General features: G+C 47.1%; 1 protein-coding gene across 1 annotated transcript in view; it reads left to right on the top strand.

Moving 5' to 3' along the window:
- The window catches only part of NLRC5 (NLR family CARD domain containing 5), a 34,576-nt gene extending 9,360 nt beyond the window's left edge, over positions 1 to 25,216 (top strand). Inside the window, exons 7-48 of the mRNA XM_063168017.1 lie at positions 115 to 198; positions 547 to 630; positions 706 to 789; positions 2,060 to 2,149; positions 2,808 to 2,858; positions 3,195 to 3,260; positions 3,492 to 3,575; positions 3,904 to 3,987; positions 4,130 to 4,219; positions 5,087 to 5,152; positions 6,247 to 6,324; positions 6,729 to 6,812; positions 7,008 to 7,091; positions 7,997 to 8,086; positions 8,212 to 8,259; positions 9,074 to 9,142; positions 9,833 to 9,916; positions 10,238 to 10,321; positions 11,087 to 11,176; positions 11,284 to 11,346; positions 11,858 to 11,941; positions 12,562 to 12,645; positions 13,651 to 13,740; positions 14,688 to 14,753; positions 15,243 to 15,326; positions 15,400 to 15,483; positions 15,944 to 16,030; positions 16,464 to 16,544; positions 17,038 to 17,118; positions 17,825 to 17,908; positions 18,146 to 18,229; positions 18,791 to 18,874; positions 18,963 to 19,046; positions 19,707 to 19,790; positions 20,214 to 20,297; positions 21,104 to 21,187; positions 21,846 to 21,929; positions 22,764 to 22,847; positions 22,944 to 23,027; positions 23,515 to 23,598; positions 23,862 to 23,945; positions 24,361 to 25,216. Of these exons, the coding sequence (XP_063024087.1) occupies positions 115 to 198; positions 547 to 630; positions 706 to 789; positions 2,060 to 2,149; positions 2,808 to 2,858; positions 3,195 to 3,260; positions 3,492 to 3,575; positions 3,904 to 3,987; positions 4,130 to 4,219; positions 5,087 to 5,152; positions 6,247 to 6,324; positions 6,729 to 6,812; positions 7,008 to 7,091; positions 7,997 to 8,086; positions 8,212 to 8,259; positions 9,074 to 9,142; positions 9,833 to 9,916; positions 10,238 to 10,321; positions 11,087 to 11,176; positions 11,284 to 11,346; positions 11,858 to 11,941; positions 12,562 to 12,645; positions 13,651 to 13,740; positions 14,688 to 14,753; positions 15,243 to 15,326; positions 15,400 to 15,483; positions 15,944 to 16,030; positions 16,464 to 16,544; positions 17,038 to 17,118; positions 17,825 to 17,908; positions 18,146 to 18,229; positions 18,791 to 18,874; positions 18,963 to 19,046; positions 19,707 to 19,790; positions 20,214 to 20,297; positions 21,104 to 21,187; positions 21,846 to 21,929; positions 22,764 to 22,847; positions 22,944 to 23,027; positions 23,515 to 23,598; positions 23,862 to 23,945; positions 24,361 to 24,442 (3,388 nt within the window). The 3' untranslated portion in view covers positions 24,443 to 25,216. The remainder of the gene's footprint in view (positions 1 to 114; positions 199 to 546; positions 631 to 705; positions 790 to 2,059; positions 2,150 to 2,807; positions 2,859 to 3,194; positions 3,261 to 3,491; positions 3,576 to 3,903; positions 3,988 to 4,129; positions 4,220 to 5,086; positions 5,153 to 6,246; positions 6,325 to 6,728; positions 6,813 to 7,007; positions 7,092 to 7,996; positions 8,087 to 8,211; positions 8,260 to 9,073; positions 9,143 to 9,832; positions 9,917 to 10,237; positions 10,322 to 11,086; positions 11,177 to 11,283; positions 11,347 to 11,857; positions 11,942 to 12,561; positions 12,646 to 13,650; positions 13,741 to 14,687; positions 14,754 to 15,242; positions 15,327 to 15,399; positions 15,484 to 15,943; positions 16,031 to 16,463; positions 16,545 to 17,037; positions 17,119 to 17,824; positions 17,909 to 18,145; positions 18,230 to 18,790; positions 18,875 to 18,962; positions 19,047 to 19,706; positions 19,791 to 20,213; positions 20,298 to 21,103; positions 21,188 to 21,845; positions 21,930 to 22,763; positions 22,848 to 22,943; positions 23,028 to 23,514; positions 23,599 to 23,861; positions 23,946 to 24,360) is intronic.
- Positions 25,217 to 25,705: the final 489 nt, after the last annotated feature.

Below are 25,705 nucleotides of genomic sequence, written 5' to 3'. Positions count from 1 at the left end.
GAGGGAAAATGATAAACATTTCTTTTCAATACGAAGGAAGGGTGAATCCTGCAAGCAAATGAGAATATCAGCTTTTGGTGTGTTTGTTTTTTTCCCCTTTTCTTCTCGTTTTAGCTTTCGTAGCAGGAGATGTGGTAATGACTTTGCTGCTGCTCTTTCAAAGGGCTTACAAGGAATGGGGAGCCTGAAGAAACTGGAGTAAGTCTTTGCTTGTAGCACCAGTGCCTTCTCCCTTCCTGTCTATTCTCTGCTCAGTATTTGGCTCACCCCAGGCTGATCTGTTCTGTGCAGGGTGAGGGTGACAGTGCCACACAGAGCAGCACAGACACGTGTGGCTCTGGCTTTATGCTGGCACCAAGAGCAGAGTTGTGTTGCTCTGCTGGGAAAGGAGTATGAAGCTGGTTCTGGTGGCAGAGCCAGGCTGCCCCCTCTGTGTCTGTATGGGGGACACATGGGGCAGGCAGGGGTCTGAGACAGGCTTGCCACGTGCTGCAGGGGATTCCAGTCCTCCCTTCGCTTGGTTTGAGTGATTATTTCCCTTTCCAGGCTGACAGGCGGGTGCATCACAGCTGAGGGGATGACTAACCTGGTCCAGGCTGCATCCCAGTGCCTCCAGCTCGAGGAAATAAAGTGAGTGTGTTGTGGCAATGACCATAACTCCACCATTCCTTCCTTGGGCTACTAATGAGGGTGAATCCTGTGCAGCTTGCAGGGCAACCGGATCCGGGATCCAGAAGGGAAGAGGGTGATGGACCTGTTTTCCAAAATGGAAAAGCTGAAGAAAGTAGAGTGAGTAAAAATGGATTAAACCTTGGCTATTGTGAAGCCAGGCATTGCACAGAGATGTGGGGCACCAAGCTGAGGCACAGACATTTCAGTGCCAGCAGGGCTGTGCTGGGCTCAGTTTGAGGCAGGCTCAGGCTCACAGTTCTTTTCTAATTCTTTTAAAATCATCCCAAGGGAGTCCTGGTGTGACCATGTTCACAGGGGTCTGAGGATGAGGGGAGAGATGAGGATCTGACTCCATGTTTCAGAAGGCTGATTTATTATTTTATTATATATATTATATTAAAACTATACTAAAAGAATAGAAGAAAGGATTTCATCAGAAAGCTAGCTAAGAATAGAAAAAGAAGGAATGATAACAAAGGCTTGTGGCTCAGACAGAGAGTCCGAGCCAGCTGTGCTGTGATTGGCCATTAATCAGAAACAACTGCATGAGACCAATCACAGATGCACCTGTGGCATTCCACAGCAGCAGATAATCATTGTTTACATTTTGTTCTTGAAGCCTCTCAGCTTCTCAAGAGGAAAAATCGTAAAGAAAAGATTTTTCATAAAAGATGTCTGTGACATCCTGGCACCACTGACACCTCTGCAGGAATTACAGTGCATGTGCTCAGCTCAGTGCCCAGCTTGACTTTCCCTCTTCTGCTCCCCTTGGTGAGGTTCAGGTTGAGGTATCTCACTCTGATTTAGGGAGGATGGCTCCATCAGAGTCTTCCCAGCCTTTCCACAGCCCTCTTCTCCTGTGCTGCTCCTTCTAAAGCTCCTGTGGCCATCCAGAGCTGGCTGAGAAGTGTTTCACATCTAATGAGGTCCAACAAGTAATGAAACAGAACAAATGTGCAATTAAAGAATAAACCCTCAGAGGCTGCAGGATTGTGTTCAGGCCTCCCTGCTTTAACAAGCCATAATTAAATTGGATTTGTTGTAGTGGGAGTTGAGCTGCACTGTGGATCAGTGGTGCAGTCATGAAGGTGTGAACTACCTCCACTAACTAACCCAAAACTGGTTAGTGATCATTCTGCTGCACATGGAAGAGTTATACCTGAGTCTAAATTCATGGGAGCTACAGCTTGCAGAGAAAGAACTGATAAAAATCTGATAATGCTTTTGTTGAATCCTAGATGGAAATTTCAGAAGTTTTTGAGGAATACCCTTATTAAAGGATCGTGTGTTTCAGGATGTTTGGGGACAGAGCACAGGGCATTTGTGTAACAAAAGAACATCCTGTGGGGCCCAGCAGCTGAGTTTCTATTTCTCCTCATGTTCACAGCCTGAGCCACAACCATCTTTCCTTGAATGCTGTTCTCAGTCTGGCAAAGGAAGGCATCGTGTGTCAAAATGTCACTGAACTCTGTGCCAGGTATCAATATATGAGAGCTCTTACAAAAGCAAGCAGGCTGTCTCTTTAGATGCTGACTTTAAATGGACACTTTTTCAGCTTAATTGTTGGCTAATTGAGGTGAACAAAAATCAGTTTGACTCTTTTTTTCTTTTCTATTGCAAACAAAATGTGAATTCCTCATACCATGTACTTCCTCTTTGTATTTTTAATAGGTCTTTTTATCCTTGGTCTGTAAAACCATTTGCAAAGTGTGATATTTCTTCTTCTATAACAGAATTTAAATTTGCTTCTAAGCTCTGCAATATATCAGAAAGGAAATTCTTTACTAACTAGCATGCATTTGCTATGAGTCAGCTAAGTTCAGTGAAAATGTGTGAATTTAGCTCTAAGGAATGTGTGCATTCTTTTAAATTGCAGGGTTTGGGATTTTCATGTGTCTGGGATGACAAAGAGTAGATTTTTTAAATCATCCTGGCTCTTGTGGTTGTCTTATGTTCTAAGTTTAACAGGCCAAAGTAATCCCTGGTGTAACTCAAATTGCATATGGCTTTTTTCTTCTTTTTCTTGCTGGAAGGGAGTTTCTACTGAATCTCTTTCCAACAAACTTTGCAAAAAAAAAAAAAAAAAAATCCTGGCCCAGTGTGTGACCTGATATTGACCTGGATCTCTTTTTCAGGGGGGACACCATGGTTATTCATTTTTCTGGCGCATCTGGGAGAGCTCAGAGGTGAGACACTGCACTGTGGTTACTCTGTGTTCAATTGTGCTGATTGAAGTGTCACCATAAACCACAATAACAGCACAGCTGGTGCCCACAGCCCCTGCAGCTGCCTGAGCAATGGGAAATGTACCCAGAAATGGCTGGGTTTGCACACACACCCACAGCCAGTCCCACAAAAGCATCTCCTTAGGGCCTGGGTAAGCTTGAGGTGCCATGGTTCTATTGCAAAAAAAGACACAGAACACAGACCTGGTGGTTTCTGCTGGGAAATATTAACTGGGACCAAGCTGTCAATAGTTCATGAAAGCATATTAAAAGCCAAATTATTTTGCTTGTTTGCAGATCTCCGGATTTGAAGTTGGAAGAAAATAAAGAACACCTAATGCCAACTAGACGTGTGAATTTATGGTAAGAGTAGACACATAGAGTCCTGCTGGTGCATGTGGTTTACAGATGGCAGGTACTATAGAAGGGCCAGAGAAGCAGATGTGTTCATCCTTAAGGACAGAGGATATTTCCACATGTGGAAAGTTTGAAATAAACCTGAATCAGTAAATAAAGATGACAATAGAAATCCGGTCCAGCCCAGCCAGGGGCACCCCCATGCCCTCAGTGCTCACCAAGCCTTTCTGTTCACAGCTTGCAGGACCACAGGCTGCTCTCCCAGCATGCCAGGAGGATTGTGGCCATTCTCCAGAGCTGTCCCTGTCTCTCTGAAGTGGAGTGAGTGCCTCCTTTCCTTCCTGTTCAGTGGCTGCAGGCAGGGCGTGTGGGAGCAGGAATCACAGGCTGGTTTGGGTTGGAAAGGGCCTTAAAGAGCATAGATTTTTCTAAAGCAAGATGGTTTGGGTCTAAAACATGAATCATGTTGCCCAAGGGCTAAAGCTTTTTGTCTGAAGTTGGTTGATGCAGAAATAAGCGGGGAAGATTGATCTGAGACAGAGCAACAGTCCTGACAAAAAAGCAATTGTGGGAAAGGAACAGCAAGCAGGTTTTGAGAGCTTTGTTTTTACTGTTCCAGTCAGTCCCCACTAACTGGAAAATGCTTCAGTTTATCAGGCAACAAGCTTGGAGATGAAGGCTGCAGTTGTCTGCTGAAAAGCCTCCCCTGTCTATCAATCTCAAAGCAGCTGAAGTAAGTGTTGCCTTGCACAAAACCAACCTGCCTTGGTTTCTTCTGAAGGGAAATGGTTCCAAGCATGCAGAGCACTGGTGGCTGCTCCACAGGCCATCCTGTGGGATTTCAGGGCCCAGCTAATTGCCTTTTTCTTTCCCAGTCTCAGCCAGAACCGCCTCTCTGTCAGTGGCTTGTGCAGCCTGCTGCAGTCAGCAAACTCCTGCCAGGAGGTGATGGAGCTGCAGGTCAGGTATGTGGCTCTGGAGCCATGCCTGGGGTTAATCCCCAGCCCGGGAATTGCATTCTGAGGGTTTTGTGGGGTCACCTCGGGCGTGGGGTGGGTGCAGAGCGTGTCCCAAGGTGGTCACTGACCCTTGGTGGCCCTTGGTGGCATTGCTGGGAGCTGATTGCAGGGCTGTGTTGGGGGGATAAGGAAACAGAGACAGTGCAGAAGGCAACCTCACTCGTGAGGAGTTGCAGCTGTACCAATTACCAAGGATTAGGAACAGGGCTGCCCTTTACAGCCACAGCTGTGTCCAATAAGGATCAGTGCAATAAAAGAGTGGGTGAGCCCCTCCAGAGGAGAGCTGCAGTTTGTTGGCTGTACAGAAGAAGGAGTTAGTGCTGTGAGGAGCTGCCCATGAGAAGCCACTGAGGAGGTTTGGAATTTTGCAATAAGATGACAACAGGCCATCAGCCACAATTTGGGTGCTTGCAAAGCTCTCTGTCCTTTAGTGCATGGGGTGTTTTAAAATGCTTCCCTGCTCTGTGCATTGGGGAGTTTTGGAGCCAGGATCTCTGCAGAGTGTGAGAGCTGCTGACACCTCCTGGAGCAGCACTGAAGTTCTTTCTCCTCTGTTACTATCACTTGAAAACACATTTGAGTACAGCAATTTTGTTTGTGCTTTGTCTAGTAATTCAGAGAAACTGGATCATCAGATACTGCATAATTTGATCCAACCAGAGTTTAAAACTGATGGGGATTGTTTTTTCTTGCTTTGGGAGTGTTTTAAGCACAAATGATTGGTGTCACCAGAGTTTTGCAGAACAAAACCAAACAAGAAGTCCTGTAAATAACCAAACCATGACACTGATTGATTACTTCTCTTCCTCACAGCCTTTCTCGTGATACTGCAGTGCTGAGGTTCAGAGAAGACAGGGAGCTTGCTTCCCTTCCTCCTAGGTAGGCTGTGTGTGCACAAATGGCGTTATCTCAGCATCCTGTTTAGTTCTGGCATCCTGTGTAGGTACCAAGGGTAACACTCCACTCCACAGCAGTTCCTGCCTCCCACCCCACCCCCAAACCTAAATGTGGAGCTGTCTCCTGGCTTTCTCAGCCCTTTGAAAAGTTGTCACTGCCTTCTGTAGTGTTTTATGCCTCTAGAGCAGCATGTTTCATCCCACAGCACCCTGAGCAGAGCAGGCTGTTCAATGACACCCGTGCTAGCTGATAATTGTGAGGGTAAAATAACAAGTGAATGCCACACCCAATTCTGAAAAGATTCACAGATCCCTGAGTTCAGAACACTCTCCATTCTGGATCATGGTACTCCAAAATTGTGGGATATTTGGAAGTTAATTTTTCCCCTCAGAAAATTGTGGTTAAAACAGCTCAACATGAAGGTTTTGACCAAGAAATGGTTTTCTGTTGCTCCTGGGATTTCAGGCTCACTCTTTATACCCTTGTTCTCTGTGGACTGAGCTCACAGTAAAACAGCATTTCCCATGGAATAATTACATTCCACCTTTTAGCCAGAGAGACAAAGCAGCACTCTTACAGGCATAGCTCAGTGGTTGTGCTTGAGAGAGAGTGACAGCCCAAGACAGGCAATCTGTGGGCTCCTTTAAGGCACCAGGTGGCATTTCAAACTCTGATATTTTAGCTTTTGCATGTTCCATTTAGTCATGAATAGTCAGATTTAGTTATAGTTTCACTGTTTATAATTGTAGCTTTTAGTTACAGTTTAGTTAGTCATAGACAGTTCCATTTAATTATGAATAGTCAGATTTTTGTACAGTCTCTTCACAAAACTTATTTAGGCAAAAGCTAAATTCAGCAAAATTCAGCTAAATTCAGCAAAAGCTGAATTCTCCATAAAACTTAGACAGAAATATCTCTTTCCCCTTCTCTCCAGTTGTCTGCGTGCTCAGATATTTGGGTAGAAAAGGAGAGCTTGCAATTGGCAAGATACAGGCTGGAGCCAGGGTGGCCCCAGGGATCTGCCAAAATGCTAAAACAGAAGAGTTTCACCTTTGTCTGCTTTTGTGCTCACTTAGGGAAGAGCCTGTGTTCTCTACTGGTGACCAACAACGTGGGGAGGAAAACCAGACACCAGACACCTCCCAAAAAATCAGGTACCCTGGCCAGTTTTCGTTGTGTCCCATGCATGTCCCATCTCTGGGTCCTGTTTCCAGTGTAACATCTTAGAGATGTAATTCACATCTCTAAGAGGAGAATCACAAGAGACTTGGGACTCTCCAGCTGCCAGGGGAGCTGCAGGGTCTGTCCTGGATGGAGGGAATGCTGGAGCCCCTGGGACCTGGTGCCACCCTGTGCCTTACCAAGGACACAGGACCTGCAGTGCCAGGCAGGGGTGGCATCACCTGGACACCCTGTGGGAGCTGCTAAGCATCAAGGCATTTTTAAATTTCATTATTATCTCTTCACTGATTCTCTGATTTTCAGAGGAGTGAGGTTTACCACCTTTATTTGAAATCCTGCAGACCTGGATGATTGATTTCTTTTTTTTTCCCCACAGACTGACAGACTGTAATCTTCAAGGCAGTGACCTGAAGAATGTGTGTGCAGTCCTGAAGGAATGTGGCCACATCTCTGAGTTGGAGTGAGTCCTCCTCAGCTCCCCTGGTGTTTTCCTGCATTTATTTGGAATGCTCAGAAAATGCCCCTTAGTGTTGAAGAGAGAGTGGGGTAGAGCCACAGCCTGGTGGGAGGTGTGGCTGTGCCTTCAGATAACAGAGCTGATGGTGCCTATGGGTGTTTTTACTGTGAAAATTAAATGCCTTTCTTTAAATCCTAGCCTATCAGGGAATTTTCTGGGAGATGAGGGGCTTCTGCAGCTGTTTCAGTGCCTCCCAAAACTGAAAATGCTACGTTCTCTCAAGTGAGTAGCTCCTGGTTTTTCCTTATGCATGGGCTGGGTTTTGTGAAGTGTTTGTGGAAGCACATTTGGGAAGGCCCCTCCCAATCAGTGCAGGATATTCTGTGTTGGGCACTGTGCTGTCTGCTCCGTCCCCACCTCCAGCCCAGAGCAGACTGAGTCCATTTGAAGCTTGGCTGAGATCAGTGCCCCAGAGGCTCTGTGCTCATTCCCCCATGAAGGGGACAGGTGGTTTCATGTCAGGTACCTGGGTCTGAAACTGCCTGAGGTCTTCAGCAACTCACTGAATTTCCCCTAACAGGGAGGGGGAGCAGCCCTTCCTCTCCTGAAGGGAACAGCTTGGAAGGAAGGGAGGTGCTGGGGAGACCCAGCTTCAGTGGTGGAGTCTGAATTCTCCTGCAGTGCTGGCTGGTGTTTGTTTATCTGGGTATTTTACCTGCACTCCCACTGCAAGTGCTCTGTGCAGGACTGGCTGAAGGAGAATGGCACCATCCTGCACTGTTGAAAGAAATATTTATTGTTTCTGTTTGGTTAATTGAACCAAGATTGTTCCAGTTACAGGCAATCTGATTAGAACAAGTTGCTCTGAGAGAATGTGAATTCGCTGTCTTTGGAGGTGATAAAAACCCAGCTGTTCAATGTCCTGAGCTGTCTCTCCATGCTCACCCTCCTGTGCAGGAGTTTCACCAGATCAGCTCTAGAGATCCATTCCAGCCTTGGTTTTTCTGTGATTCTCTGAACACTAAAAGTGAGGGATGATTTAAAATATATGGGAGTGAGTTGCAGAGCTGCAGCAGGAAACACTGACAGAGGGTGTGCTGCACAAGGATCTGTGCAGCAGATGTGCTGTGGGGATATTTTTTATCAGTTTTGCTTGCAGCAGCTGCTTTTATATTTTCTTCCCGCAGGTTTGACAACAACCGGATCTCCCTTAGCTCTGTGTTTTTCTTAGCTCAATCATTAACTACACTGGGACACATTAAAGCAATGAGCCTCAGGTATGGCCAGGAGTAGTTTTTTATATTCTTTTGCTGTTTACAACCTCAAGCTCTGGGTTTTTAGGGATGATACAGGAGCTTGTGTTGCCAAACTCCGTGCTGATGATGTTCTTTTCTGGTTACAGCTTAGGACACCCCCAGGTGGCTCATGTGACCTTTTGGGAAAGAGTCAGGTAAAATCATACCCGCTCACATAAGTGTTTTACATTCCTTGTGAAGTTCTAAACAGCAGGTGCCATGGGGGTCCCTGAGGTGTGTTATGAGGAGCCAAACTCCGGCCAGGCTGGGGGAAGTTGTTTCATGGCTGATGGAGGGCATGGAGTGTGACCGTGTTCACAGGGGTTTACGGGTTGGGGAAGAGATGAGGATCTGACTCCATGTTTCAGAAGGCTTGATTTATTATTTTATGATATATATTACATTAAAACTGTACTATAAGAATAGAAGAAAAGGTTTCATCAGAAAGCAAGCTAAGAACACAATAGGAAAGAATGATAACAAAGGTTTGTGGCTCGCCTCTCTGTCTGAGCCAGCTGACTGTGATTGGCCATTAATTAGAAATAACCAACATGGACCAATCACAGATCCACCTGTTGCGTTCCACAGATAATCAATGTTTATGTTTTGTTCCTGAGGCCTCTCAGCTTCTCAGGAGGAAAAATCCTAAAGAAAGGATTTCTCATAAGGGATGTCTGTGACAATGGAGCGGCCATCAGCACCCACTGCTGGGACAGGCTCAGTCACCTCCCTGCTGGCCAGGACACAGCACATGCCCAAGTGCTGAATGGCTCACAACTCTCTGGAGGCTGGAAAAGGGCCAATAATGCTCTTTTTCTTCTGGGGATGGGCTGAACCTCATTCTGGCAGGTGGTGGGGGAAGGCAGGTTGGAGCAGGAGGCCACTGCCACTACCTCAGCCCCTTCATGGGGAGCTGGCTATGGGGGAGAACACCAGCACAACTCGCGGGACAAACTGTTCCTTCCCCAGCAGCACCAGCAGATGGAGAAGTGGCTCCCTGGCATGCCCCAAGCAGGAAGGAAAAGGACAAAGCTTCAGGTATGGCAGCCTGGCTTCCCTTTGCACCAGGACTGGGGGGAGAGGTGATTGTGGGGGTCTTTAGGGCAGTGTGGTGTGTGGGACTGACCCATCCCTCCAGCTGTGTCTCCTCAGAGATGAAAGTTAATAGTAATAATAGCATCTCTTGCTTGGTTTGAGGGGATTGCCTTGCTTTCCAGCACAGGAAGCTCCTACCCATAAATAATGAGAGACAGATCTGTGTGAGTGCTACATTCATCCCATGCAGAGCTGCCAGTTTGTCACCCAAAAAGGCTTCTAGGATTTCCTTCCTGGAGAAGGACAGAGGAGGCACCAATTCCAGGCTTCCCCTGGGAGAGCCCAGGCAGTGCTGAGCAGGGGAAGATGCTCTCCAGTCTCCTGAGACAACTGAGTCACCAGTGATGTGGCTCTAGGGAGGGAGCCACAATACCCAAAGTATTTCTTGGGAGGAATACCCAGAGTATTGGTATTTTGGTGCACTGGCTCTCTCCAATCAGCTCAGGGCTGGTGAAGTCATCTGCTTGTCCCAGGTTGTGGTTTCTAAGTCCCAGACCAAGGGTAGCAAAGCCTGTGTGGTGGAAGTGAGAGGGTCCCCATGGGCCTTGTCCTGGGCTGTGAGGTTCTGGGGCATGCAGGGGCTGGTGGCATCCTGTGGGCACGTCCAGATCCTGAGTGCTTTGTTTGCTTCAGTCTCAGGGAGTGCAGAGTGGGTCTGGAGGATGTGACCAGGCTGTGCCAGACACTGGCTCGATGTCCCCAGCTGACAGAAATCCAGTAAGTCTGTCTGTCTCTCTCCCCAAGCCCTGACACAGATTTGCTGTTCAAACCCAGATTTGATGTTCAGGGTGGCAGCTGATGTACACCAGCTCTCCTCTCACCACATCCTCATCCAGATACTCAACTAAACCCAGACTTTCTACTGTCCTGCTTCAAAGAGAACTAAGGACTAAATTTTGCCCAATTCTCATGGTATTTCTGGACATGTCCTTTCACAGAATTTGCCCATTTGTGTGTGCATGTCCATGTAAATGTTACAGAAGTAATTAGAGATTGAAACAATTTCTCCTGGGTTTTGTTTCCTTCCATATTTTACAGTCTGTCTGGAAATTCATTGAGTGATCAGAGCATTGAGAGATTACTGAGCTTTCTGCCATTCTTCTGTCATCTGACACTCCTGAGGTAATGTGTGGGGTCCCTGCTTTCAAACATTGGTTTGGAAAGTGTTAATAGCACAGCAGATCTCAGGAGCATTAATCAGTAATTATAAACTAACAAGCAAGGCAAACAAAATGCAGAAATGCTTTCACACCCATTCTTTTCTTGTTTCTAGAAGTAAAGCAGCACTTTAATGACATTTAGCAGAGGGCAATTCAGAATCACAGAATAATGAGGTTGGAAGAGATCTCTGAGCTCATTGAGTCCTACCTTTTCCCTAACACCTCAACTAGGCTATAGCCCCAAGTGCCATGGCCAGTCTTTTTTTAAACTTTTTTCAGGCTGGAATCCAGACCAGGGAAGCCCTGTCAGGGAATAGGGTGCTCCACTGTGTGGACTAAGAGCCCAGGAGGAGCCTGGCCATGTTTTACAAGGTTTTGTAGCATGGAGGAGCTGCAGGGTGTCATGAGAATGAGTTTGCCCAGTGGGGATGTTGCTTCCATTTGGGGTGTCTCTAGTCCAGCAGCCCCAAAGGAGGAGTGGTTCAGTGTAAGCCCTTGGTCTGTGCTCCCTTTTTAGGCAAAGGAGACTAAAGGAGCCTCTCCTTTAGATAAAGGAGCGCTGAGTGCCAATGCTCAAAGCTTTAGGTCCTTGCTCCCTCATCCTGAGTCAAATGGGATGTCTCCAATCTTTTGTGTCTCAAAATGAATAATGGGGAAATTGGGCTGTGTGTATGGAAGCCTCTCTTAGAAGCTGATTTCAGTGTTTCTTCTTTCCCTTCCCTTACAGTATTAGGAAAAACTCCTTGTCCCCACGTTGTGCTGTTCTACTGCTCAACTCCATCAACCTCTGTGAGCGGGTCAGAGCGGTGGAAGTCCGGTGAGGCACTCGGGCTCTGGAGCCCAGCAGCTCAGCCCTGCAGGGCCTGCAAAGCCTGTCATCCTTGGAGGTCAGTGCAGAAGGACTGTCCTTTGTGTCTGCCTCAGGTCAAGTGAAAATGCCTTCCTGCATTTAGGAGCAAGCACGCAGAGCCACAGGGCATCCTGCAGGTACTGGCACAGAGCACTGGCTGCGATCCTCTGTGGGTGGGTTTGAAGCACCAGTGCAGGGAGCCAGATTGCCTCTTGTACTGAGAATTCATGGGCTGGTGGCCAAGGAGCTCAGGCCCCTAAGCTTTAGGGCTCAATTCATCTGCTTAAGTGCAATTCAGAACCATTTGGATGCACTGGGATGGCAGAGGCCAGTGCTTTTCTTTTTCTTTTTTCTTTATGATCATCTTGAGTTGCACAAAATTCTGCTGCATGAGCACCTGAATTGAGCATTCATCAGTGCATTTTCCAAATGTGTGCCTCAAATTCTGGGGGATAACCTCCACATGAGCATCTGTGTGATGAGGGATGGCCCTGGAGTGCCCCTGCACAGGAGCCTGTAAATGTCTCTGTCCCAGCACCAAGAGATGGCAAAAAATGTGAATTCTGCACAGAGACTGGTGTGAAGGTGCAGGTGGGCACTTCTCAGTGGTTGCTGGCCATGCTCTAACCCTCCTGCTGTCTCCCACAGGCTGACAGGCTGTGCCATTGGGGAAGGGCAGGTGGAGGAGCTCTGCAGCATCCTGGAGCAGCACGGCTGGCTGGCAGAAATAGAGTGAGTGGGGTTTGGGGTGTTGCCATGGTCTTGAGCAGAGTCACAGGGGGAGAGCTGTGTTTGTGGGTTCAGCAGTGGCTGGAGTGTCCCAGCCTGTCTGCAGGGGTGTGTGTGCTCATTCAGGCTGCTGAGAAACACAATCAATGAGCAATTATACAGGTCCTTTTGGGCTGATGGGACAGCTGCTTTGGGATTTGACTCCTTTACTGTTTGGAGGCATTTGTTGCTTCACCTGAGCTCTTCATTTGAGCTTGCTCTGGAGCTTATGCATTAGGTAATTTCATAAGTTTTAAACAGGCCTTTTTGGCTAAGCTAGGATTTAAGTGCAGGAAATTGGAGTTTTTTCGTCAAAGCTTCTCCAAGGACCGTTGCTGTTTAAAGTAAACATAGAATACTTTTTATACTTTTTTTTTTTTTTTTTTTTTTTTGGAAAGGCTCTTTAAAGTCCATCTAGTCTAACTCCCTGTCATGAGCAGTGATATCTTCAGCTACATCAGGTCTCTCAGAACCCTGTCCAACCAGGCATTGAATATTTCCAGGCATGGGGAAACCCCCACCTATTTGGGCAACCTGTTTCCAAGGCTGAGTTTTGGCTGGCCACATTGTTCTTTGCCTTTCAGTCTCTCCAGGAATCAGCTGGGGGATGAAGGCCTGAGGTGCCTCTTGGACCGCTTGCATCGAGTGCCTGGTACCTGTTCCCTCAAGTAAGAGAATTCACAGTGAACCCAAGGAGCAGGAGGGTGTTGTGTGATCCTCCAGGAAGCTTCTGCTTGTGCTTCTTTCCCTCTCCTGCCTTGGGAGCAAAGCTCTGACTGAACTACGAGCACCAGGCTGTGGTGACTCAGGGTCTGATCCAAGACCTGCTGAAAATAAGCAAAAGTCTTTTTATCAGTGTCAGCAGGAAATAGCAATGCCCAGAGTGGGGTGGGATTGTATTTGTAGGGACCCCTGTGGCAGGGAGGAATGATGAATCTGACTCCATGCGCTCTGAAGGCTAATTTATTATTTTATGATACTATATTATATTAAAGAATAATAAACTAAACCATACTAAGGCATACAGAAAAGATACTTACTGAATGCTAAAAAGCTAATAATAAAAACTTGTGACTCTTACCAGAGTCCTGACACAGCTTGGCACTGATTGGCCAAAGAGTGAGAACGGCTCACACCAGAATCCAATGAAACAATCTCCAAACACATTCCACATGAGCAAAACAGGGGAGAAGCAAATGAGATAAGAATTGTTTTCCTTTTTCTCTGAGGCTTCTAAGCTTCCCAGGAGAAAAATCCTGGGCAAAGGGATTTTTCAGAGAATGTGAATGCCACAGGGTGGTGTCACAGAAGCTGACCCAGAGCTTTAAGCTCATCCCTCTTCTGGGTGTGGTGTCCTCTCTGAGTAACTCAATTCCCAAGGTGCTGTGAGCTGAGCTGTGCCCTACCCAGCCTCTCCCCTTCCCTTTCTGCTGGGGCAGTGAATGTTCCAGCTGCTGCTGCCTCTCTAGTGCAAGAGGAAAATTGCATTTTCTGTCTCCCAAGTCATCAGCCCTGTCTTGGGGGAGTTCAGTGACTGAGCAAAGCTGAAGGGGCCCAGCACCCCACAAACTGCTCTGTCTTTAGTGCCAATTTGAGTTTTGCTTCTGTGCCTGGGGAGCCTGGGCCAGCCCTGACTCCTGACATGTGAAAATCCTTCCTTCCCTTCTGTGCAGTCTCAGCCACAATGGGATTTCTCAGGATGGAGTCCTACATCTCATAAATGCTTTTGTCACATCTGGAAACACCACTGAAGTTCAAGTCAGGTGACTGCTTTTCTTCAGTAATTTCTGAGTCTTCCTTTCTTGTTTTCCTCTTAGTTACTGGAATTTTGTGACCTGCTGGTAAGAATGATGAGGACCATATTTTCTACTACCTAAGTCCTTGGTTTATGTCCATTTCAAATGGCCAAACATAACTGCCAACCAGAATTACCATTCCGCAGGACCAGGTTATTTTTGTGAATAGACACAGATATTCAGCTGTACGAACAATTATTGTCATGTATTTATTTGTTAATGAACCTCTTCAGGGCAGGAGCCAGCATTGCTCTCTAAGGTTCTCCTCAGTATGTTGAGATTTCAGAGGCAATAGAAAGAACATGGGAAATTGCTTTTACTTGGATTTGCATTTTATCTCCTTTCCTCTCAGGCAAAAGTCTCCCACGGGCTCTGGGCCTGTTGCTCTGGCACAAAGTGCTTTTCTCACAGATTCCAGGCATGAGACTGGGCTGTGCTGCTCATCTGTGGGGCCTTATCAGTGTTTGTGTCCATGGGACCAGCTGCTCTGTCCTCAACCACTTTTAACCAGGGGTACTTCCATCCATTCCTGCAGTTATATGTGTCTGCTGAATCTCTGGGCCACTCTAAAATCCCCTGTTGTGCCTCTCCCCAGAGAGTGCAGAGGAGGCAAATAAAAGCTATAAAATATAAGCAGGATAAATAAAATATTTATTTATTTTATTTATAAATAAAATAAAAGCAGGATAGGTCAGGATTGCCTTTCCAAACACCAGTGCTGCCAATTTAGCATGAGTGAGACCTTACTGAAGCATTTCCCTGGCCTGGTTTATTTTGGGGAGGGCTGAGCTGTGCCAGGTACCTGTCACTGCACTGCTGGATTATTTTCTGCAGTTTGGTATCATTAAATTCTGAACACTGAGAAAAGTAGTAATTCTCCATCTTAATCTTACACTCGTGTCTTCTCTGTGCAGTTTGTGCTCCAAAGCAACTTTAATCATCAAGCTGGCAAGTGGAGATGACCCAAGAAAGATTTTGAGGTGATGTTACTGACCTTTTGTGGTGATTTCTTTGGTAAGGGTGGGGTCCTTTTTTGAGGCACAAGACAGACAAAACCTCTTTTTGCTCCTGGCATGCTGATATTTTGCACTAATGGCTGATACGTTTCCTTGGGCTCACCTTGTGAGAAGAGCTTTGTCACATCACAGAGGATCCCACCTCCCTTTCTCTCTGTGCTTCCCCACTGTCTGCTCCTCACCTGGGCACCTGTAGGTGTTCCTCAGTCACAGGACAGGGTCCTACAAGGAGCAGTGCCATTATAGCACACAGGTTTATATCAGAATATCTCCACAGATGCTTTTGAAGTGTTGCCAAAGTTTTGTTTTCTTTTTGGAAACCCATAAAGGTGTTTAAGGTTTTTGTGCCATCCTCCTTTCTCTGTGGGGTTAGGCTGTGCTGCCTGATGTTTCCAGCTCAGAAAGCCTGAACTGTTTGTGATGAATTAAGGCTGTTCTTTCTCATCCTTTCAGACTGGCAGAGTGCAACTTTCAGCCAGAGCACTTGGAAAAATTGTTCTTGCTCCTGGAGAGGTGCACTGGTCTGACAGAGTACACGTGAGTTAATGGCTCTTGGGCCCATTGGGGTGCTCATTTGTGAGCTGTTCATTACACTGAGCTTTGGTTCTAGGTCCTCAAACAACAACATGACAGTCCAAGCTGCAGAAAGACTCCTGCATTCCCTGAGGAAGGATCTGGGGCTGCTGAAAATCAGGTACTGTGTCATTGTGATTTTGCAGATACTGCTCTGATCTTCTGAGATCTCCTTTCATTAAAAATAAAGCGAGCTGTGCTTCTTCCAAAGGCAGGGAGCACTGGCCTGAGAAACTCCCATGGCTGACTCTGTTACTGGTGTTTGGCTTTATCCCCTCGTGTAGAGCTCTGTCCATAAGCTGTGCTGGCCCTGCAGAGCCCTGCCAGCCTCCCAGAGAAGGGTGATCATCCTGGGGACACATTCCTGCTGCCACAGCATCCTGGCTGGCAAATCCTCCCCTCTCTGCAGGGAAGCTGGGCTATTCTCCCTGCTCCCAGGCTGCCCCCTGTCCCATGCAGACATTCCTCTGCCAAGCCAAGCACCTTTCCATGGATTTGGAGCGTGGAGCACTCAGCTGGCAGAGGCAGGGATGGATCCAAGTGTGTGAATAAAGCAGGGCTGCCTGTGTTCTGCTTTGCAGCATAGAGGAGCCATGGGTGTGCAGAGAGAGAGTTGTGGACCTGCTTGAGCTGGCTCTCCAGGCCTCTGGGAGCATCACTGAGATCATGTGAGTGGCACCTCTGGTGTCTTTCAAATATTTTCTTTCTGCCTGATACTCTTAAGGGAATGAGATTGAAGCCAGCACTGGTTCTCCTGTTGTTTATTCACTGTCTCCAGTGCATTTGTGATCTATTTGCCCACTTGAACCAATTTTAACCCAAATTGCTGGTGGGTAGAAGTGCTTAGAAGGTTTGTGGTCTCACAGCTCAGAAGGTTTAATGGGAAGGAGATCATGTTCCTGGTTGCCCTTGGGAGAAAGGGTGCCCACTTTAGGCTGGTTTTGGAGCTAGCTTAAACATTACAAACCTCCTCAGAAATGGATGATTAGCTTTCATGTGCCCTGTCCCATTCATTCCTCCTGATTTTTCCTATGGAATACAGTATTTTCTTCCCTCAGCAGTTCACAGATTCATGCTGTTCTCTAATATCTACTTTTTCAGGATATGTAAAGACAAAACCCTCTTCCAATTAGTCATAAGATTCCCACACTGCCTGGAGAAGACAGAATCAGTCATCAGCAGGTGAGAAGGCAACTATTTCTCATTACTTTCTGCTTGCTTTGAATTTCACTGTGGGATGAAAAATACCTTCAGAGTGTCTGAGGCTCCTTGGGTTCAGTCTCAGAGTCCTCACATGTGGAAGGAATCTTATGCATGTGCATGGTCCTTTGGACTGCTCTCCTTCACCCATGCTGGACCTAAACAAGGCTAAAAAATCCATCTGCCTTCCTGGCAGCAATCAGGAGCACTTTGAGGACTCTTAAGAGATGCTGGCTTCTGCTTGATTGTGCAGAGAGAGCAGCATAAGTGTCCTGCTCCTTTTGTGCAGCTGGAGGAACAGGCAGCTCTTGTCCTGGGCTGTGTTTCTCTACATGGACTGTGACATAAATGGGACATGGCAGGGAAGCCCCAGGTGGGCTCAGAAAGCCCTGCTCTGTCCCTAATTGTGTCACCAGATGCTGCACTGGGCTCTGCTGCTCCTCATTGAGTTGTGTTCTGTGTTTGTGTCCTGCAGACTGAGCTGGTACAAGCCACAAATGCAGCACTCCCTCTGCCAAAGGCTTTGTGAGAAATGTGCTCAGCTTCAGCAGCTGAGGTGAGTTACCAGGTGTGGTGAAGGGTTTTAGGGAGGGGAGCAGCTTGTCCTGGTGAGTGCAGCACTCTGAGCACACAGCAGGGCACGAGAGAGGCCAGGGCAGGGTCCCAGCCCCTGCCTTTGGGTTCCCTCTTGGAGTGCTTGAATGGAAAATAGGAAATACCCACAGACCTGGTGGGGTATCCTTGAAATCCCCTCAATCTCCCAGTGCTCAGAGAAGCTACACTCCCCTGCCATGGCTGGAGCTCCTGTGGGACCCTGCCAGGTGTCAGTGTTGCGTCCCTCCCTCAAGGTCCCAGCCCTGCTGTGCCTCAGCTGTGGGCTCAGCACAGGCCTTGTGCCACCCCTGGGCAAAGCTGTGGCTCAGCACAGGCCTTGTGCCACCCCTGGGCAAAGCTGTGGGCTCGGCACAGGCCTTGTGCCACCCGTGGGCAAAGCTGTGGGCTCGGCACAGGCCTTGTGCCACCCCTGGGCAAAGCTGTGGGCTCGGCACAGGCCTTGTGCCACCCCTTGACAAAGCTGTGGGCTCGGCACAGGCCTTGTGCCACCCGTGGGCAAAGCTGTGGGCTCGGCACAGGCCTTGTGCCACCCCTTGACAAAGCTGTGGCTCAGTACAGGCCTTGTGCCACCCCTGGACAAAGCTGTGGGCTCGGCACAGGCCTTGTGCCACCCCTGGACAAAGCCCAGAGCTGTTCCCTCCTTGCAGATGGTCCCACGTGGATCTCCAGGAGGATGAAGCAGAAATGCTGGTCAGGATTTTGCTGCCCCTTCCAGAGCTGAAGACATTTGGGTATGTGTGACCTTGGGTTTGTGTGTCCAGCTGGGACCTTTTCCACACATTCATTGTTTGTTCAAACCTCTGTCTCAGGCCATCTCTTAGCCCTGCACACCAGGAGTGTGGAAATCTCCCCAACCTTGCTGGTCCCTGATGTCTGTGCTGCCTGGGGTGTGGGATGGGGCAGTTTGCCTGTCTCAGTGTGCTGATCAGGAGACCTGATCCCCTCATCTGATCCTTGCTGTTTTGCAGGCTGACCTCCAGCAGTGTTGCACCAGCTGGAATTGATTATTTGATATCAGGCTTGCAGAATTGCCAGGCCATTGAAGAACTCAAGTGAGTGAGTGTGTTGTTACCAGGCTGACCAGAGGCTGCCAGGGCTTTCTAGAAGCTTCAGTTAAACTGCAGCCTCCCTTCTGCATGTACTGTGGACAGAGGTGCTTTTTCTGATAGGGAAGAAGCAATAATTATTTTATATTTGCAATGAACAGTGACTGAGTGAGACAGATCAGTAATCTGTGGCAGGGAATTCCAGTGGAGAATCAAATGTTTTGGCAGTGTTTTTTTGCATGGATCTTGTTGTCCTGTGGTCACAGAGGCACTTTGATCCATGCAGGACTGGGCTGGACTCTTGTTGGACTTTGCTCCATTTAGTCACTGAGTCTCATGTTTATTTCAGCTAAATTAAAGGAGCTGGGCTCTTGCTCCAGAGCTTTGGTGTTCTGTTGGTATTTTATCAGAATCCAGACAGGTCCATTAGAATTGCATTAAAAAGCAAAACTGAAATTATTCCCAGGGATTAGAACACACTCCCCCATCTCTCCCATCTTGTTCTGCTCCCCCTCTGAGTGCTCACACCACTGTCCCTGGAGAATTAATTGTTATTTCATCCTCCAGCCTGGGATACATGAAACTCAGCAGTGCTGCCATCCTTGAGCTTGTGCTGGGGCTCTGTGAGATGCCATCCCTGAGAAGGTTTATGTGAGTATGGCTTGTGCAGCTCCCCTCTGGCCCAGGATGCTGAGCAGCAGCAGGTAAATCTCCATTTTCCTGGGGATGTTGTTTCCAGCTTGGACCACAACAGCATTGGTGATGAAGGCTGCTCCAGACTCGCGGAAGCCTTGAGGAAAATGCACAGCCTGGAGGAAATCAAGTGAGTTTCTCCTTTCTTGCAGAGAGGTGACCACCAGTGCCAGCACTTGGAGAGAGCCAGATGTGCTTGTACACAGGATTGTTACAAAAACAGGGAGGTTGCAAAGTGCTCATGTATGAGGTACCTGGGACTAGAGGAAATCAGAACTTGATGTTCAGAAGAGGAAACTTTGGTCTTACCTCACTCAGCCATGTAGAAAATGGATTAAATAGTATTTAAATCTTCCCTGAGATCCAGAATAGGACTAGGACTCCCTTCTGTTTTGGGAGAGACTCAGATCCAACATTTATCTGAAAAGATCTGTGCAGGAGCCAACCCCAGGTTTGATCTCCTTTCTTCCTCTCTCTCTTGCCAGATGGTGTCCATTCTCTGCTGTAGCAATTTGTAAAATAACCACCTGTCTTCATCCTGTCTTGCTATTCTGCCTGAAGTAATTTCCCACCTGTCAACAGGATCCAGTGATTTTAATTGTTCTTTGCAATTTTTTAAAATTCCTCATTAACACCTATTAATTTTCTGTGAGATAGTTGAGACATACAGCTCTTTGATTCTGCTGGCAAGGCCTGAGGTGTCATCCAGCAAATGGGACACATTAAATAAGATCTTGCACTTTGCCTGCCATCCTCCTTTACAAGACAGCCTTCCATCTCTTCTTTAAAGCTTGAGCCACAACGAGATTGGAGATCCAGGCCTGATAAATCTTGCTGCTGTCCTGCTGGAAATGCAAAACCTGAAGAAAATCAAGTGAGTCCCTTTGTTCTGCTTCAGCTGTTTTGGTCATGGTGGGGAAGCCTGTGTGGGAATCCCTGTGCAAGGCTGAGATATGGATTCAAACTGTTCCTTCTCCCAGGGAACAGAAATTAGAGCATCCAGACTCTTTGTTAGGCTCAGCTCTTGGGGAAAGCCTGGTAACTTTGAAATGGATAACCTGGAAGTGACTTGGAGCTAGAAAAGGATTTTCCCAGTTCTGTCTGAGAGGGAAAACTGCTCCTTCCCCACAGGCCCTGCAGGGCCAGGAGTCACTCAGCACTTGGCAAAAGAACCTAAAAATCCCCAGACCATCTCCCAGGGGCCGAGTCTCCCATCACAGCAGGCAAACAGTGAAATATCTTCACCTGGTACATTCTGGTTCTCATTTAGTCATCAAGAGTCCCATGTTTATTTCAGCCTTTCAGGAAACCGTCCCAGTCCTGCTGGAGGGGAGAAGCTGATGGAAGCTCTTGCCCATTGCAAGCACATCAAGGAGTTACTGTAAGTGTGTCATTTCAAATATCCTTTTGGGAAGCTGGGCAAAAGTCAAGGCATAGAAATTAGATATGACTCTGATAAGGCCAAGATCAGTTTTACCACATGATTTTCGTGAGAGCAGAGTAAAAACTCTGCTGCCACCACAGCAATGTGTGGTGCTGGGTGTGGAAGGGTTGAGGATTGGTTCTTGGATTGCCTTGAAGATTTCCAAGAACTGTGCAGCCTGCATTAGTGGACTAATGGATTCCTGAGCTGAATCTGCAGGTTCATAGGCGGTGTCAGGAGCTGCTCAGTGCCTGTGTTGCCCAGGATGTCACCATTAATCTCTGTGGCTGCAAAAATGGAGGGAAGTGGACAGATAAAGGCTTTACACAGTCAGATCTATTGGTGTTCTATCCCAAACCAGTTTAAAGAATCTATGTGTCCTGCCATATTAAATAAAGTTTTAAAATAACAAATAAGGAAAAGTTACAGGAACTGTCCTTGTAACCTTCAGATTAGGGTGTGTGTACTGAGGGCACACATGAAAAAGTTCAATTTCAGTTCAATTGCAGCTCAGGTAACTCAGTCAGGAAGTAGAGCTCAGTTTTACTTTCCTGTTTAACTTCTGCTGCAGGATTTCAAAACCCCATTGTTTCTTCCCCCACCCTCAGAGTCCTTTGAATTGGGCCCTTTAGGTCCTCTCAGCACAGTCCCAGGCACACGAGGGTGAGGCATGGGGGTCACTCATCCCTGTGAGGGTGACACACAGGTGAGGAATGAGGCTCTGGATTTCACTGCCAGCAACATTTCACTTCTGCTTCTCCCAGGCTGTCAAGGAATGGTTTTGGAGACAGGACAGCAGTGACACTTGCCCTCTGTCTGCCTCACATGGCCAACCTGAAGGTCCTGCAGTAAGTGTCACCTCTGCCCCAGGAAGGCTGGGTACCTGGGGACAATGGGGATTGTTGAAAGAAGGAATGGGAGCAGGCATGGGTTGTGGCTGTTTAGAGAGTAATTTCAGTGTCCCAGGGTTGAGAAACCCTCCACAATTACTCTGCTGTAAGAGTCACATCAACTCTTCTTGCTTCATCTCTTGCAGCATTAGCTATAGAGACAAGCTAGCAAGAGAGTATACAGTAAAATAAACCTTAAAATTGATTTGGAGTATGTGAGTTTCTGATGCCTCTGGTGGAATGTAAGCATAAGGATGAGCATCTTTTATGGACCCTCACCTTTTTGTGCAGGCACCTCTGAGTCATTTATTTTCCCTGAACTCAGTGTTACTGTATTTCTAAAACTTTTGTGGGAGTCTTTCCAGGATTCTAACATGTAGGATTTTCTTGTACTCTTTTATACTAACAAAGCAAGAAATGGGTGAGCTAAAAGTGCTCAATTAGCCTAGAGGCATCTCTTCCAGCCTGAGTCTAAGATGTCATCAAAAGATAACTTAGAACAAGAAGCCCAGTGGTAGGACACCATCTCTGGTTGGGTTCTTGACAAGTTAAATATGAGCTTCTGTTACAGCTTTATTCCAAAATAATCATCCAATGCTTATGTTTCCTTGTTTAGCTTCCAGAACAATAACATTGGGCAGGCAGGAGGGCTGGAGCTGGCCAGAGCCCTGGTGGTGTGTGAGCTGCTGGAAGAGATAAGGTAGGTCATGGCTGGTGCATTTGGGATGGTGCCAAAGATACCACAGGCAGGTTTGAGTTGGAAGGGACCTTTGGTGATCACCGGGCTCCAATCCCCCTGCCAGCAGCAGGGACATTTTCTACTGGACTGGGTTTCTCTAAGCCCTGTGCAGCCTGGCCTTGGACAATTCCTGGCATGGGATATCTACAGCTTCTCTGGGAAACCTGTGCCAGGGCCTCACCACCCTCACAGGGAAGAATTTCTACTTCCTAATATCCAATTTAATCCTTCCCTCAGCTTGAAGCTCTTCCCCCTTGTCCTGTCTCTCCATGCCCTTGTCCAAAGGCTCTCTTCAGCTCCCTTGTAGTCCCTTTAGGTGTTGGAAGGTCTTCCCATTCTCCCTTACTGCTATTTCCTCTCAAGTCACACCAGTCATTAATTCCACTTTTTGAGGGTATTTTATTTCCTGTTTCATGTGCAACACAATGTGCTGCAGATCTGCCCTTCTTTGGTACAGATATAACTCCACATTTCTGTCTGCAAGCAAGGACTGAGGTTGTGAGTTACAGCAGGGCTGTCACTCCCATTGTACCAAGCAGTGAATTGAATTGAGGCTGCTGTTTACCAATCTGGCCCATCCCTGCTGTCTACAGAGTCATTCCCATTGTACCAAGCAGTGAATTGAATTAAAGTTGCTGTTTACCAGCCTGGCCCATCCCTGCAGTCTACAATCCTCACTTAGTCTGGATAGTGGCTATTAACTTGCTTGTTCACATGGTTATGTTTTCATGGTGGCTTTTCTCTGACTATACCTGCTTTTTCTGGCCACTCAAAGCTTTCCCATTCCTCCTACAGTTTATCAGAAAATGACCTTGGGGAGCAGAGCATCCATGCCCTGTCCAAGGGGCTGCCGAGCTTCAGACGCCTGCGGAAGATCGAGTGAGTGCTGGGGCCTCAGGGGACGTGGTGCTGTGCTCCCTCAGCTCTGACACCAGCCCTCCATGCCCTCTGTTTGCTCTCTCCCTGCTGCTGCAGCTTGAAATTCTGTGGAGTCACTGATGGTGCTTCCAAGTCCCTCTCTCTGGGCTTCCAGCAGTGCCCGTCCATGGAGGAGATAATGTGAGTGTGGGCATGGGTGGGGAGGCACCCCAGCACTCAGGTCACTCTCATTTTGGTGCCTGCTCCTGTTTGGAGATGCAGGGCACTTCTCACCCTGCTGAATATTGTTAAAAGTATTTTATAATTATTTCCACCAAGTACATTTTGCTGGTAAATGTATCAATAATTTACTAATTGATAAAATACCCCATGAATTTTTTTAGCAGTGTAAAGCTTTGTGCTCAGCAGCCATTTCCATCTTTCACATCTCATTCCCTGGGCCTGCAGGACTCTGAGATAACCACAGTCTACAGACACTCCTTGGTGTCTTATCATGCGTGGAAATGTGTGGTGAAATGGAGGAAAATCCTCAAAATTAAGCTTGTGATCCAAGGGAATGTTTACCTGTCATGATAAGAGGGTGATTAGCTCTTGCAAAAAGGCTAATCCACGAGGGGTAATGTCACAGTAGTGACAACTCACAGCTGGGATTTCTTGTCTGCCTTAGACTGTCTTGGAATGCCCTTGGAGATGGAGGAGCCCAAGAGTTGGCCATTGCTCTCCCAAAGATGGAAAAGCTGAAGGTGTTGGAGTGAGTACAGCCCTGAGAAACACCCTGGGGAGGCTCATTTTTCTGTCATTGAGCCTTCAATCACTGGGCTTCCAAAAAGGGGAGGCACTTTAGGAATAACAGGCAGGGTCCTGCAGTTTAAGCTCCATGCACCAAGGGCCAGCCTTGCCTGGCTGATTGAATTAACACTTATTTTACTTAAGGTGATTACAACATGGGACAATCCAGCTGTTTTCCGCTGTGGGTTTGTTTGTTTCAAATTTCTCTTTTGGTTTTTAAAACAGCCTGGAAAAGAACCACATTGGAGCCTGTGGTGCCACAAAGCTCGCAGAGGAACTTGCCACGTGCCCAGAAATTGAGTCCATCAGGTGAGCAGGGGTCCCAGAGCTCTGTGGCTGGGTTTGGCTCAGCAAGGAGAGCTCAGGGTGACAGGGTTGGGGACAGAGGTGACCCATGTCTCTGCTGCCCTGGGTTGGGTGGCAGGGAATGCAGGCACAAGGCGAGTGAGGGTTTTCTGGGACAGCTTCACCTCCTCAAAGTCCAGGGAAAAAAGGAACTGAAAAGCTTGCTGGCTTTAAATGAGGCAAAAAATGAACACCCAGCTGTGTAATATCCCCATCAGGAAGTTTGTTGCATTTGTTCTTTAAAGTTTTCTTTCACTCTTTCCTTCTGGTTTTACTTCTGATGAACATTCCTGCCCTGTCCCACTCTCCCCTGGCATCCACATCTCCAGATGTTTGGGTATCACACCTGGTCCTGCAGTAACACAAGCTGTCCTTGCAGGCTGTGGGGCAATCCAGTGCCCAGGGGCCTTCCTGAGACCTTGACAAGCCAAGACCCAAGGCTGTGCTTCTCCTTCAACTAGAGAAGAGGAGCCTTGCCCTAGCTAGGAGTTCTCTGTCTGCTGCTGCCCTCAAAACTGCACTGAAGAGCCAGGAGCTCAAAGTTCCTACAACTGAAAGCTGTAAATACTGGATCTTTCTTTGCTGCACTGAACCAAGGGTGGACACTGGGTTTTTTTTTATTTGGGTTTTTGTTTTGTTTGTTTATGTTGGGGGGGTTTTTGTTTGTTTTATTTCTTGTGATTTTTTTATTGTACAGAAGAGAAAACTACTGTAAATAACTGCTGCTGAGCAGGCAGGATGGTATTCTTGGTAGAAAAGCACTGAAACTCTCTTCAAGAGAATAACTTTCCAGAAAATAATTAGCAAACTGTGATAAGAATGCTTATGTACTAGATATTATTTATTTATGTATTGTCCTGCAATGAAAGGTTCACCATCACCTCCTCCAACTTCTAACTTGAAGTTCAATACTTTGTCTTTATTTTGAAGGAGGAGCAGAAAGAATAGACACCATAATTAAGTTCTCACGCACAGTCACAAAAAAGCAGATATAAGGTTTTCTCAGAGCTGTGAGATTTTGGAGTCACCATCCCTGGAAGTGTTCAGAAAATGTGTGAATGTGGCACTTGGAGACATGGTTTAGAGATGAACATGTTGATGCTGGATTAAGGATTTGGATCAGTGATCTTAGAGGTCTTTTCCAACCTTAACCCTTCCATGATTGCATTATTCTAGAATGAAATGCATTTTCTCAGGCATTCAGAAAGGCAGCAGAGTATTTCATTATCCTTAATCAAAATTACAACACCTGCAGGGTGTTGTAGTAAAACAATACACATCCTTCAGGAGAGAATGTAAAAATAAATATTTGATTCTTGTGGTGGATTTATTTATGGAATTTTGTTTGCAGCAGCGTTTGCCTGGGGAGATGTAACTAATCAGATTTGGGCAGGGCAGGCATCTGGAATGAGACAGAAATGCTGGTCCAGCAAATCTTTGGGCAATTGGTGGTGAGCAGGTGGTGCTGGTTATTCCTGGGGGAGCCACTGTCCCTATTTTAAGATCAGCATCATGCTTTGTGACATAATGACGTGGTGGTGTAAAAGTGGGACACGTTTTGCAGAGGCTACTCTGAAAAGGGTTTAAAAACAAAAACATAGGAAGAAAGAGGTAGTGAGTAAACAAGTACCTCAGATTTAAGCACTGCCACTTAGAAAAAGCTTCACCAGGTGTGGTGAACTGGTATGAGGAAGAAATTCTTCCTTGTGAGGTTGCCCAGAGCA

This window comes from Melospiza melodia, chromosome 13, assembly GCF_035770615.1.
Source record: "Melospiza melodia melodia isolate bMelMel2 chromosome 13, bMelMel2.pri, whole genome shotgun sequence".
Classification (NCBI taxonomy): Eukaryota; Metazoa; Chordata; class Aves; order Passeriformes; family Passerellidae; genus Melospiza; species Melospiza melodia.
The sequence above is the reverse complement of the archived record's forward strand: the minus strand, read 5'-3'. Positions and strand labels throughout refer to the sequence as shown.